Source organism: Oncorhynchus kisutch, linkage group LG23 (assembly GCF_002021735.2).
Source record: "Oncorhynchus kisutch isolate 150728-3 linkage group LG23, Okis_V2, whole genome shotgun sequence".
Taxonomy (NCBI): domain Eukaryota; kingdom Metazoa; phylum Chordata; class Actinopteri; order Salmoniformes; family Salmonidae; genus Oncorhynchus; species Oncorhynchus kisutch.
This window is the reverse complement of record NC_034196.2, coordinates 39,293,161-39,309,336: the sequence shown is the minus strand read 5'-3', so window position 1 is coordinate 39,309,336 and position 16,176 is coordinate 39,293,161. Positions and strand designations below refer to the sequence as shown.

The window sequence follows — 16,176 nt, the reverse complement described above, 5'->3', positions numbered from 1 at the left end:
CTATAGAAAATTTGTGGACAGAAGTGAAAAAGCGTGTGCGAGCAAGGAGGCCTACAAACCTGACTCAGTTAAACCAGCCCTGTCAGGAGGAATGGGCCAAAATTCACCCAACTTATTGTGGGAAGCTTGTGGAAGGCTACCCAAAACATTTGACCCAAGTTAATCAATTTAAAGGCAATGCTACCAAATACTAATTGAGTGTATGTAAACTTCTGACCCACTAGGAATGCGATAAAAATACATTTCACATTCTTAAAATGAAGTGGTGATCCTAACTAACCTAACCTAATTTTTTTTATTTAATTTTTTAAAACTGAGTTTAAATGTATTTGGCTAAGGTGTATGTAAACTTCCGACTTCAACTGTAGGTCAGGGTATCACTAAATTGAACACTAACATTTTGAAGCTGAGCCATTTGCTCATGCTCTGCTGCGCAGTACAGTTATATCTGACTAAGATCATAACATGGTGTCAGAAGTGAGTCAAACTCATCAACCTAGCCAGAAGTTAACATCTTACAAAAATATGTGCATTAATGTAAATTCATTATTAGAGAGCTAAAGTCTCAATCCAAATGCTTGACTGAATATTATCTCCATGGTTACAAACTCCAGGTGTTCTTTGAAGGAACAGATAATTGACACAGGTACATTACGAGAGCTCTCTGGAGACGCTGGACCCAGACACGCTGCAATCTCTCTGGGCTGGGTTAAACCCCATTCATTTCTGGGCAGGTCTGTCATTATTACACAACTGTTGCTCAACCTCAACAGAGCTCACAGCACCTGAACCGGGCAAAGCTTAAAGGGAATCACACAAGGGTTTCCCACCTAAATCAGTGGGGCACAAAAGGGCATGTGTGTGTTCATTCATGCCCTTTTGTTTGCAAAGGGAAACTCCCTTAGTCAGAGCAGCTATACTTTCACTTCCCTAATGATCATTTTCTGAGAGCAGGAGCCCAACCCAAAACGGAACTTTTCCTTTAAAAGAAAATATTTAATCTGATAAGAAATTAGACAGAATTCATTGAGTATTGGAGGAAAAGTAATTCTAGCCTTCGTGCAAAACAAGAAACATGAGCCCTTTTGTGTCAAGGTGTTGACACTAACTTTTTCAACATTCCCAATTGTTGAAAAGCTTAGATAAAAGCTCTGTTCTCACCGATAATCGCAAAAAAAATTAATTTAAATGACAGTGGACTTTAATATTCTCATGATGTTACGCCTGTGAAAATAGGCAGACATCTAAGGAGACACTGACGAGGAATAGGCTGACAAAAATACCTGGAATACAGCACATTACTGAAAGAAAATATGACCTCAGACAAAACAATACCATACACGTAGTTGCATGTTTGAGTGCTTCTCGTTTCAGCCTTAGTGGTGCTTCCTGTGACCAAGAGGCAGTGCTCTGAGTCATGACTGGACTAGGGAGAAGGGCCCGTAGGCTAACACTTTAGGCTACATTTCAATAACTTTTAGCGCACTGTTACATTCATTTCAGGAGAGTCGATTAATAAGCAACAGTCATTCAACTAATAAAATGAACCATAAGAGCTCCCGAGTGGCGCAGCGGTCTATGGCACTGCATCTCAGTGCAAGAGGCGTATCACAACCGGCCGTGATCAGGTGGTGCACAATTGGCCCAGCGTCGTCCAGGTTAGAGGAGCGTTTGGCCGGGGTAGGCCGTCATTGTAAAAAAGAATTTGTTCTTAACTGACTTGCCTAGTTAAATTATACCTTTTATTTAACCTTTTATTTATACCTGGAACATGCACCCTTTGTCCTGATCTTGTCCACACTGTGTGAACATGTATAGACAGGTGTAGACAATTTAAAAGAAAGTGACACATTGTGATCTGATTGTGAGGTAGTTAGAACTAAACAGAACAAGACAATAATTTGTGTAAGGTGTGATATCCCTTGTAAACAGTTTCTATCCAACCAGTGAGGCCAGCAGGCTGGTCTTCTTTCAACAGTATATACTCTATGTAATTTATTAACTTTGTATTGTCAATTTGATGTCTACTGTATTTAATGACATTGCAACTACATTTCCCCATGGGGACAATAAAGTCAGTAAAGTAAAGCCAGGAACACATTTTGTCTGGATATAAACAGACCTGCACAGTCAAATAATTTAAATGATCATTATACCAGCTTCAAATCATTGACTATTAGCATCATTGACTTATGGCATCATTAATTGTTACCCCAAAAATAAATAAATAATATTTTGAAAGAATCTGTCAAATAATTTGCATATAGGGAGGCATCGAGAGCATCCTGAATGGTTGCATCACTGCCTGGTACGGCAACTGCTCGGCCTCTGACTGCAAGGCACTACAGAGGGTAGTGGGAACGGCCCAGTACATCACTGGGGCTAAGCTGCCTGCCATCTAGTACCTCTACACCAGGCGGTGTCAGAGGAAGGCCCTAAAAATTGTCAAAGACCCCAGTCATAGACTGTTCTCTTTACTAAGGCATGGCAAGTGGTACCGGAGTGCCAAGTCTAGGACAAAAAGGCTTCTCAACCGTTTTTACCCCTAAGCCATAAGACTCCTGAACAGGTAGTCAAATGGCTACCTGGACTATTTGCATTGTGTGCCCCCCCCAACCAACCCCTCTTTTACCCTGCTGCTACTCTCTGTTTATCATATATGCATAGTCACTTTAACTATACATTCATGTACATACTACCTCAATTGCCCCGACCAACCAGTGCTCCCGCACATTGGCTAACCGGCTATGTGCATTGTGTCCCGCCACCCACCACCTGCCAACCCCTCTTTACGCTACTGCTACTCTTTGTTCATCATATATGCATAGTCACTTTAACCATATGTACATACTACCTCAAATCAGCCTGACTAACCGGTGTCTGTATGTAGTCTCGCTACTTTTATAGCCTCTCTACTGTATTTAGCCTCGCTACTGTTATTTTTCACTGTCTTTTTACTGTTGTTTTATTTCTTTACTTGCCTAATGTTCACCTAATACCATTTTGCACTATTGGTTAGAGCCTGTAAGTAAGCATTTCACTGTAAGGTTGTTGTATTCGCCACTGTAACCTGTTGTATTCGGGGCACGTGACAAATAAACTTTGATTTGACCAGCTAAACTGGTCACAATGCAGACAGTGGACAAATAAGAGATTTTATATGTTGTATACTAAAAGGCATGAGAGGCCTGATTTAAACAGAACATTTGTAAGTAAACTGTCCAAATGTAAAAAATATTTAAAAAAATAAAACGAAATACACAAGGTGGGAGTTTTTTTGTGTCTGTAAAATGTATTATGCGAGAAATGTTATGTGGTCCTCCCACTACGACTCGTTGTCTGGAAAGCGAGCGGTTTATTGGGCTACAGATTAAATAAGTTGTGAACTTCACAGGGTGGTGAATGGGAAAGGGGATACCTAGTCAGTTGCACAAATGAAATGTGTCTTCCTCATTTAACCCAACCCCTCTGAATCAGAGAGGTACGGGGGGGCTGCCTTAAATCGACGTCCACATCATTGGCGCCCGGGGAGCAGTTGTTGTTGGGGGTTAACTGCCTTGCTCAAGGGCAAAATGACAGATTTTCCTACCTTGGCGGCTCACGGATTCAAAACAGCGACCTTTTGGTTGCTGGCCCAACGCTCTTAACCACCAGGCAACCTGCATCTCCAAGGTGATCAGCATGATGCCCCTTTCTAATAAATATCAACTTCTTATTCTGGTGACATGATCATGATACTTGGCTGCCATTGTGTCCATAATAACGTCATCATGTAGGCTATACCCACACTATCTGCCAGCTGTTGGCTAGAGCCCGACATGTGCCCAAGACCAGAGTGGGAACACTGGCAACATAACACACTATTCTGTTGTGAGAAAACCATCAATAGAGTTGAAAATGCGATGGAAACCCATTTATTTAATATATATGTAGATTGGAATTTAATGCAAAATGTATTTTTATGTGCGCTACGTCATCATGCACAGGTATCAATTTGATGGAAACATCTCTGGTGGGGAATATTGTTGTTATGCAGATTTTTGAATATTCGCATGAAAGTCTGTTGCCAATTACATGGAAACCTAGCTAGAAAGAAAGATTTGAGGAAGATCCGATCATCTGTCCTGTAAAATAAATGTCACGAGAACATCTACGTTCATATTTTTGTCAATGACACATTACAGCACTAAAATATCAGACACCAGCACCAAAATATCAGAAACCAGCACCAAAATAATCAGAAACCAGCACCAAGCCAAACAACATGGACAGAGTTCATTAAACATTATCCATTCATATTTTGTCTGAAAATTAACCTTGTGGCTATAAAAGTGCATAGAGGGAGCACAACTGCAAGGGGGATAACTTAATTTATGCCCATCTCTTTGTTTGCTCAGGGTTGGGACACCGCTAACTCCGGGCCAGCCTTTTCAGCTGTTTCCCCATGTCATGGAGGAGCTCCCTTTGGGGGAACTCCTCCGCGTTTTTCAAACCGCAAATTTACACGGATCAGTCAACATTCCAAGCCATGGTACCCCAGTAAGGGAGGAATTCCATGATCTAATACTGTGTCCCAGACAAGAGTTGAGCAGTCCAGACATCGCCAGGCTTCTTGTCCAGCAGACCCAAGACTATTGCGACTGGCCTGGTTACGTCAGAGTTTTCCCCCTCGTTTGATTTAGTTCTCTATCATTTCATTAAAAGATATGGCAGATGTTATGGTCTTCAAAGTAATTCTGGTAGAGAGGAGAGAGACCATACAGTAAGATGGTCCCAAACCCCACTGTCATTGTCAATCATTTCAAAGTATTTTTCTGTGCAAATTTATAATAAAAACATTTTTTATTTTTTTTATTTTTATTTTTTAAATCAGACAATGCTGCATATTTACACCATTTTCAAACAGAAAAGTTTTGCTAGGGATGTGTTTGATATACCGCTGTCAGTAATTATGATGCATCGCTGTTTAGTACAGGAATGAGGTGGCCAATGGACTGCTGAAGGCATCCCTGTATGTTATTGCAGTGCTGAACACATTAGAACGCCAGAATTCTCTATGCTGTATTTGGGCAGGAAAAATTAAAAAGGTGTATTGAATTGAAACAATGCATTGTCAAAGGCCTCAAGCAAACAATGATTTGCACTATGCCTCTCTATACCTGTACGTTCAGACTACTGTGCATGTTGATCACAGTACAATACTTTACTATACAGTTTGAACATGATTGATACACAACATTTCTCATGAAGCTGGTTGAGAGAATGCCAAGACTGTGCAATGCTGTCATCAAGGCAAAGGGTGACTACTTTGAAGAATCTTAAATATAAAATATATTTGGATTTGTTTAACACTTTTTTGGTTAATACATGATTCCATGTGTGTTATTTCATAGTTTTGATGTCTTCACTATTATTCTACAATGTAGAAAATAGTACAAATAAAGAAAAAACCCTTGAATGAGGAGGTGTGTCCAAACTTTTGACTGGTGCTGTATATCACAGTGGAATCTGCTTTGACAATGTGCAATATTCACTCTCACATGGCAAAAAAAAAAAAAACACAGTTAGGTCATCTATCAATATGGACACAGATTTTAGTCTGGCGTTTCAAATCCAATGCACTCCATTCAGCATCATGTCGACAAAAGATCTATGAATCTGTACAAATACAACTCTCAATAGAAGCGGATAAAAGCAGCATAGGTCTGTCTATAACTGAGCTATGCAAAAACTGACCCAACACCTGTCAAATAGGACGTTCCCCCAAGACCCCAAATTAGTCCACATTTGCCGACAAATGGACACTGCCTCAAGCAGGAAACAAAACAGTATGGATTAAAGCTGCGTAAGATTATGTTTCAAAGCCAAGATATTTCCAATCCTTTTGTTAGCCATGAAAGTTCACCGTATTAAACAATGATCTGACCTAGATATTGCAATTCTGAGAAATTGAACTCCCACGGCTGACAGTTAAAGAAAGCCATGGATAGAAACCACTTCTTTGCATCAATGATATGCATTTTGACTTGGAACTACAGTTTATCAGGTATATAAGGAATTTAAAATAGGTTGCACCGGTCAAATCACAGGTCTGTGATGGGCGCCTACTTAACTATTAAAGTTTTCAATGCCTACATTGCAATGCCCCCAAAAAATCTTTAACTTGATTAAAATCAATGCAATTAAATAATTAACAGAAGTTTTGCTAAAGTTTCACTAAATTGTGTGTCACGTGAGCCAAGAAGACAAGACTGGTTATGAAAGGAACAACAATTGTATCCAACTAAACTTACTCTAGTTACATTTAGTCAAGGCAAATCATTTATATTATTCGAATAATGTACAAATGTGTTTCCATTGGACGTAATAGAATTGGTCAAATGTGAGTCATGAACTGAAAGTTCGTAGGCTCGTGGCCTTGAGTTACCGTCAGTCACTCAAACACCTGCAACACTCGACTACCGACTTCAGAAACACCGGTTTGGAATAGATAACGTTACATAATAGCCATAAATTCCCGTTGGCCTACATTTGCTAATAAATTATTTCCTATTAAGAAATCAAAAGTAATGACAACTTACCTGGTGGAGAGTTGTCCGTTGGTTTCTCCTTTTTATCTTTCTTATTACCTGTACCCTTTTTATTTCCACCTCTCTCCCTTTCTTTCCCTTGTTTCTGGTCAGACATGTCTTATTCTGTGTAGTAAATCAATTCCTTGAATAAAACTAACGCCGAAGTATTTTCCAAAGTGTCGTCTGCCTGCAGCTCTCCTGTGAGTGTTACTCCAGTCAACTCTGGAATGGTTCGTATGCAAGAAAGTTTACATCTACATCTTGGTAACTTTGATGGGAGGAGCGTACACAGCCTACACGCTAAGTAACGCCTTATGATTTACAATGCGCGAGTAAAGAATAATTTCGGGAAGGAATTCATCATTTTCCACTCCTACAATTGGTTACATAGTCTGAAGTACACCTGCCATGTGCCAGATGTAAAGCATAACTTGTCATGTTGTTTCCTTTTCAAACATTTGCTTTGTAAGTAGGTCTACCTCTGACAATTAAAACATGTTGGCCATCTGTATATGTTAGCAGAAGGCTAGAATATTCTAAATGGATGATTGTGCAATATTGTTCAATTTTCTGACCAATAGCCTAACCTAAGAGCAAACTACAATTTTCCATTTCATTGGATATATGACAACCACTGACACTAGCATTATGGCTTATCACACCTCACACAGTGTACATTATACAGACCACACTAGACACTAAACCTTGTAATCACATGAGAGATAGTTCGCTGAACCACCTGCCCTACATTTCACCTCCCTTTGACCCACTACAATCCTAGCAGCTGATAGACGTGAAGTAACCACTTCAAGTTAACAGACCAGACATTGAACTCTGATTGTCTACTCTACACAACTCAAAACCACTTTAGCCCACTGAGCTGAAGCTAACAAATCATTAGGTCCCAGATAAAGTTAAGCTAGTCATTATACCAGCGTACTGTAGTTCTATATATTGTTAAAAGTGTTTATCCCAACATCAGTAAGTAGAAAGGCCAGACAGTTAGACAATATCATGCCAGTTGCCATAACTTCAGTTTCCTGATCTTTTACCACAGGTTAAGGAATATATATAGTCGGATATCATTATGTGGGTTTTGGGTGGTCTACAGTGCTACCACTTTGGTCACATATGCCCCTAAATATTTTGCTGTGCTACCTGGAATTTTAATTTGGAAGCATCAGTGCCCCTAGAAGGAAAGGAAAGGGAGAGATTCTTCAGGAGATGAGTTTCAAAATTAACTAGGATTCATATTGGTCCAATGTAGCTACATCTACATTTTAAAAAATCTGTTTTCTTGTGCTTTTTAACCCTATATTTTGTCATTGCTGGCAATTCTCATCATTAAACCCCCAAATGTTAGGCATTGTGCTCCTAAGTTTCTTTATGTTCTCCTACTTTTTTCATGATTATTTTTTCATTAAATCATTATGTATTTTCCCACATTTGCGTCACGTTTCCGATCGGGTCATAGGATGACGGTGGCTTTGACACCACATACTACCAATTCAGAAATGTTCCACCAGTTTTTGTCAGTTGCGTCTTCCTGCTTGGGGTTGCTGGAGCGTACTCAACCACATGTCTGTACAGAGAAAAACCCTACAGATCACACTTACATTATGATTGTGGTACTATCCTTAATACACTGCCATAGCTTGTATCAGTCCATATTCAATATGAATTGCTATCTTGAGATGGAACAGGATGAATATTGGCCAAATACAGTGCCTTCAGAAAGTATACATACCCCTTGACTTATTCCACATTTTGTTACAGTCTGAATTCAAAATGTTTTTATGTCTCACACATCTACACACAATGCCCTATAATGACAAAGTGAAAACATGTTTTTATGTCTCACACATCTACACACAATGCCCTATAATGACAAAGTGAAAACATGTTTTTATGTCTCACACATCTACACACAATGCCCTATAATGACAAAGTGAAAACATGTTTTTATGTCTCACACATCTACACACAATGCCCTATAATGACAAAGTGAAAACATGTTTTTATGTCTCACCCATCTACACACAATGCCCTATAATGACAAAGTGAAAACATGTTTTTATGTCTCACACATCTACACACAATGCCCTATAATGACAAAGTGAAAACATGTTTTTATGTCTCACACATCTACACACAATGCCCTATAATGACAAAGTGAAAACATGTTTTTATGTCTCACACATCTACACACAATGCCCTATAATGACAAAGTGAAAACATGTTTTTATGTCTCACACATCTACACACAATGCCCTATAATGACAAAGTGAAAACATGTTTTTATGTCTCACACATCTACACACAATGCCCTATAATGACAAAGTGAAAACATGTTTTTATGTCTCACACATCTACACACAATGCCCTATAATGACAAAGTGAAAACATGTTTTTATGTCTCACACATCTACACACAATGCCCTATAATGACAAAGTGAAAACATGTTTTTATGTCTCACACATCTACACACAATGCCCTATAATGACAAAGTGAAAACATGTTTTTATGTCTCACCCATCTACACACAATGCCCTATAATGACAAAGTGAAAACATGTTTTTATGTCTCACACATCTACACACAATGCCCTATAATGACAAAGTGAAAACATGTTTTTATGTCTCACACATCTACACACAATGCCCTATAATGACAAAGTGAAAAATGTTTTTATGTCTCACACATCTACACACAATGCCCTATAATGACAAAGTGAAAACATGTTTTTATGTCTCACACATCTACACACAATGCCCTATAATGACAAAGTGAAAACATGTTTTTATGTCTCACCCATCTACACACAATGCCCTATAATGACAAAGTGAAAACATGTTTTTATGTCTCACACATCTACACACAATGCCCTATAATGACAAAGTGAAAACATGTTTTTATGTCTCACACATCTACACACAATGCCCTATAATGACAAAGTGAAAAATGTTTTTATGTCTCACACATCTACACACAATGCCCTATAATGACAAAGTGAAAACATGTTTTTATGTCTCACACATCTACACACAATGCCCTATAATGACAAAGTGAAAACATGTTTTTATGTCTCACACATCTACACACAATGCCCTATAATGACAAAGTGAAAACATGTTTTTATGTCTCACACATCTACACACAATGCCCTATAATGACAAAGTGAAAACATGTTTTTATGTCTCACACATCTACACACAATGCCCTATAATGACAAAGTGAAAACATGTTTTTATGTCTCACACATCTACACACAATGCCCTATAATGACAAAGTGAAAACATGTTTTTATGTCTCACACATCTACACACAATGCCCTATAATGACAAAGTGAAAACATGTTTTTATGTCTCACCCATCTACACACAATGCCCTATAATGACAAAGTGAAAACATGTTTTTATGTCTCACACATCTACACACAATGCCCTATAATGACAAAGTGAAACATGTTTTTATGTCTCACCCATCTACACACAATGCCCTATAATGACAAAGTGAAAACATGTTTTTATGTCTCACCCATCTACACACAATGCCCTATAATGACAAAGTGAAACATGTTTTTATGTCTCACCCATCTACACACAATGCCCTATAATGACAAAGTGAAAACATGTTTTTATGTCTCACACATCTACACACAATGCCCTATAATGACAAAGTGAAAACATGTTTTTATGTCTCACACATCTACACACAATGCCCTATAATGACAAAGTGAAAACATGTTTTTATGTCTCACACATCTACACACAATGCCCTATAATGACAAAGTGAAAACATGTTTTTATGTCTCACCCATCTACACACAATGCCCTATAATGACAAAGTGAAAACATGTTTTTATGTCTCACACATCTACACACAATGCCCTATAATGACAAAGTGAAAACATGTTTTTATGTCTCACACATCTACACACAATGCCCTATAATGACAAAGTGAAAACATGTTTTTATGTCTCACACATCTACACACAATGCCCTATAATGACAAAGTGAAAACATGTTTTTATGTCTCACACATCTACACACAATGCCCTATAATGACAAAGTGAAAACATGTTTTTATGTCTCACACATCTACACACAATGCCCTATAATGACAAAGTGAAAACATGTTTTTATGTCTCACACATCTACACACAATGCCCTATAATGACAAAGTGAAAACATGTTTTTATGTCTCACACATCTACACACAATGCCCTATAATGACAAAGTGAAAACATGTTTTTATGTCTCACACATCTACACACAATGCCCTATAATGACAAAGTGAAAACATGTTTTTATGTCTCACCCATCTACACACAATGCCCTATAATGACAAAGTGAAAACATGTTTTTATGTCTCACCCATCTACACACAATGCCCTATAATGACAAAGTGAAACATGTTTTTATGTCTCACCCATCTACACACAATGCCCTATAATGACAAAGTGAAAACATGTTTTTATGTCTCACACATCTACACACAATGCCCTATAATGACAAAGTGAAAACATGTTTTTATGTCTCACCCATCTACACACAATGCCCTATAATGACAAAGTGAAAACATGTTTTTATGTCTCACACATCTACACACAATGCCCTATAATGACAAAGTGAAAACATGTTTTTATGTCTCACACATCTACACACAATGCCCTATAATGACAAAGTGAAAACATGTTTTTATGTCTCACACATCTACACACAATGCCCTATAATGACAAAGTGAAAACATGTTTTTATGTCTCACCCATCTACACACAATGCCCTATAATGACAAAGTGAAAACATGTTTTTATGTCTCACACATCTACACACAATGCCCTATAATGACAAAGTGAAAACATGTTTTTATGTCTCACACATCTACACACAATGCCCTATAATGACAAAGTGAAAACATGTTTTTATGTCTCACCCATCTACACACAATGCCCTATAATGACAAAGTGAAAACATGTTTTTATGTCTCACACATCTACACACAATGCCCTATAATGACAAAGTGAAAACATGTTTTTATGTCTCACACATCTACACACAATGCCCTATAATGACAAAGTGAAAACATGTTTTTATGTCTCACACATCTACACACAATGCCCTATAATGACAAAGTGAAAACATGTTTTTATGTCTCACACATCTACACACAATGCCCTATAATGACAAAGTGAAAACATGTTTTTATGTCTCACCCATCTACACACAATGCCCTATAATGACAAAGTGAAAACATGTTTTTATGTCTCACACATCTACACACAATGCCCTATAATGACAAAGTGAAAACATGTTTTTATGTCTCACACATCTACACACAATGCCCTATAATGACAAAGTGAAAACATGTTTTTATGTCTCACCCATCTACACACAATGCCCTATAATGACAAAGTGAAAACATGTTTTTATGTCTCACACATCTACACACAATGCCCTATAATGACAAAGTGAAAACATGTTTTTATGTCTCACACATCTACACACAATGCCCTATAATGACAAAGTGAAAACATGTTTTTATGTCTCACACATCTACACACAATGCCCTATAATGACAAAGTGAAAACATGTTTTTATGTCTCACCCATCTACACACAATGCCCTATAATGACAAAGTGAAAACATGTTTTTATGTCTCACACATCTACACACAATGCCCTATAATGACAAAGTGAAAACATGTTTTTATGTCTCACACATCTACACACAATGCCCTATAATGACAAAGTGAAAACATGTTTTTATGTCTCACACATCTACACACAATGCCCTATAATGACAAAGTGAAAACATGTTTTATGTCTCACACATCTACACACAATGCCCTATAATGACAAAGTGAAAACAAGTTTTTATGTCTCACACATCTACACACAATGCCCTATAATGACAAAGTGAAAACATGTTTTTATGTCTCACACATCTACACACAATGCCCTATAATGACAAAGTGAAAACATGTTTTTATGTCTCACACATCTACACACAATGCCCTATAATGACAAAGTGAAAACATGTTTTTATGTCTCACACATCTACACACAATGCCCTATAATGACAAAGTGAAAACATGTTTTTATGTCTCACACATCTACACACAATGCCCTATAATGACAAAGTGAAAACATGTTTTTATGTCTCACCCATCTACACACAATGCCCTATAATGACAAAGTGAAAACATGTTTTTATGTCTCACACATCTACACACAATGCCCTATAATGACAAAGTGAAAACATGTTTTTATGTCTCACACATCTACACACAATGCCCTATAATGACAAAGTGAAAACATGTTTTTATGTCTCACACATCTACACACAATGCCCTATAATGACAAAGTGAAAACATGTTTTTATGTCTCACCCATCTACACACAATGCCCTATAATGACAAAGTGAAAACATGTTTTTATGTCTCACACATCTACACACAATGCCCTATAATGACAAAGTGAAAACATGTTTTTATGTCTCACACATCTACACACAATGCCCTATAATGACAAAGTGAAAACATGTTTTTATGTCTCACACATCTACACACAATGCCCTATAATGACAAAGTGAAAACATGTTTTTATGTCTCACACATCTACACACAATGCCCTATAATGACAAAGTGAAAACATGTTTTTATGTCTCACACATCTACACACAATGCCCTATAATGACAAAGTGAAAACATGTTTTTATGTCTCACCCATCTACACACAATGCCCTATAATGACAAAGTGAAAACATGTTTTTATGTCTCACCCATCTACACACAATGCCCTATAATGACAAAGTGAAAACATGTTTTTATGTCTCACACATCTACACACAATGCCCTATAATGACAAAGTGAAAACATGTTTTTATGTCTCACACATCTACACACAATGCCCTATAATGACAAAGTGAAAACATGTTTTTATGTCTCACACATCTACACACAATGCCCTATAATGACAAAGTGAAAACATGTTTTTATGTCTCACACATCTACACACAATGCCCTATAATGACAAAGTGAAAACATGTTTTTATGTCTCACCCATCTACACACAATGCCCTATAATGACAAAGTGAAAACATGTTTTTATGTCTCACACATCTACACACAATGCCCTATAATGACAAAGTGAAAACATGTTTTTATGTCTCACACATCTACACACAATGCCCTATAATGACAAAGTGAAAACATGTTTTTATGTCTCACCCATCTACACACAATGCCCTATAATGACAAAGTGAAAACATGTTTTTATGTCTCACACATCTACACACAATGCCCTATAATGACAAAGTGAAAACATGTTTTTATGTCTCACACATCTACACACAATGCCCTATAATGACAAAGTGAAAACATGTTTTTATGTCTCACCCATCTACACACAATGCCCTATAATGACAAAGTGAAAACATGTTTTTATGTCTCACACATCTACACACAATGCCCTATAATGACAAAGTGAAAACATGTTTTTATGTCTCACACATCTACACACAATGCCCTATAATGACAAAGTGAAAACATGTTTTTATGTCTCACACATCTACACACAATGCCCTATAATGACAAAGTGAAAACATGTTTTTATGTCTCACACATCTACACACAATGCCCTATAATGACAAAGTGAAAACATGTTTTTATGTCTCACACATCTACACACAATGCCCTATAATGACAAAGTGAAAACATGTTTTTATGTCTCACACATCTACACACAATGCCCTATAATGACAAAGTGAAAACATGTTTTTATGTCTCACACATCTACACACAATGCCCTATAATGACAAAGTGAAAACATGTTTTTATGTCTCACACATCTACACACAATGCCCTATAATGACAAAGTGAAAACATGTTTTTATGTCTCACACATCTACACACAATGCCCTATAATGACAAAGTGAAAACATGTTTTTATGTCTCACCCATCTACACACAATGCCCTATAATGACAAAGTGAAAACATGTTTTTATGTCTCACACATCTACACACAATGCCCTATAATGACAAAGTGAAACATGTTTTTATGTCTCACCCATCTACACACAATGCCCTATAATGACAAAGTGAAAACATGTTTTTATGTCTCACCCATCTACACACAATGCCCTATAATGACAAAGTGAAACATGTTTTTATGTCTCACCCATCTACACACAATGCCCTATAATGACAAAGTGAAAACATGTTTTTATGTCTCACACATCTACACACAATGCCCTATAATGACAAAGTGAAAACATGTTTTTATGTCTCACACATCTACACACAATGCCCTATAATGACAAAGTGAAAACATGTTTTTATGTCTCACACATCTACACACAATGCCCTATAATGACAAAGTGAAAACATGTTTTTATGTCTCACCCATCTACACACAATGCCCTATAATGACAAAGTGAAAACATGTTTTTATGTCTCACACATCTACACACAATGCCCTATAATGACAAAGTGAAAACATGTTTTTATGTCTCACACATCTACACACAATGCCCTATAATGACAAAGTGAAAACATGTTTTTATGTCTCACACATCTACACACAATGCCCTATAATGACAAAGTGAAAACATGTTTTTATGTCTCACACATCTACACACAATGCCCTATAATGACAAAGTGAAAAATGTTTTTATGTCTCACACATCTACACACAATGCCCTATAATGACAAAGTGAAAACATGTTTTTATGTCTCACACATCTACACACAATGCCCTATAATGACAAAGTGAAAACATGTTTTTATGTCTCACACATCTACACACAATGCCCTATAATGACAAAGTGAAAACATGTTTTTATGTCTCACACATCTACACACAATGCCCTATAATGACAAAGTGAAAACATGTTTTTATGTCTCACCCATCTACACACAATGCCCTATAATGACAAAGTGAAAACATGTTTTTATGTCTCACCCATCTACACACAATGCCCTATAATGACAAAGTGAAACATGTTTTTATGTCTCACCCATCTACACACAATGCCCTATAATGACAAAGTGAAACATGTTTTTATGTCTCACCCATCTACACACAATGCCCTATAATGACAAAGTGAAAACATGTTTTTATGTCTCACACATCTACACACAATGCCCTATAATGACAAAGTGAAAACATGTTTTTATGTCTCACCCATCTACACACAATGCCCTATAATGACAAAGTGAAAACATGTTTTTATGTCTCACACATCTACACACAATGCCCTATAATGACAAAGTGAAAACATGTTTTTATGTCTCACACATCTACACACAATGCCCTATAATGACAAAGTGAAAACATGTTTTTATGTCTCACCCATCTACACACAATGCCCTATAATGACAAAGTGAAAACATGTTTTTATGTCTCACACATCTACACACAATGCCCTATAATGACAAAGTGAAAACATGTTTTTATGTCTCACACATCTACACACAATGCCCTATAATGACAAAGTGAAAACATGTTTTTATGTCTCACCCATCTACACACAATGCCCTATAATGACAAAGTGAAAACATGTTTTTATGTCTCACACATCTACACACAATGCCCTATAATG

General features: G+C 37.1%; 1 protein-coding gene across 8 annotated transcripts in view; it reads right to left on the bottom strand.

Moving 5' to 3' along the window:
- Nucleotides 1-16,176, bottom strand: part of nrg1 (neuregulin 1) — a 170,391-nt gene that overhangs the window by 60,372 nt on the left and 93,843 nt on the right. For 3 of the 8 annotated variants that reach the window (XM_031802897.1, XM_020458203.2, XM_020458205.2), the window contains exon 1: nucleotides 6,582-6,847. The exons of 4 other annotated variants lie outside the window; for them this stretch is intronic. In XM_031802897.1, coding sequence (XP_031658757.1) covers nucleotides 6,582-6,687 — 106 coding nt within the window. In that variant the 5' untranslated portion in view covers nucleotides 6,688-6,847. Of the gene's footprint in view, nucleotides 1-6,581; nucleotides 6,868-16,176 lie in introns of those variants that run through there. One more of the 8 variants, XM_020458204.2, reaches the window with a different exon arrangement.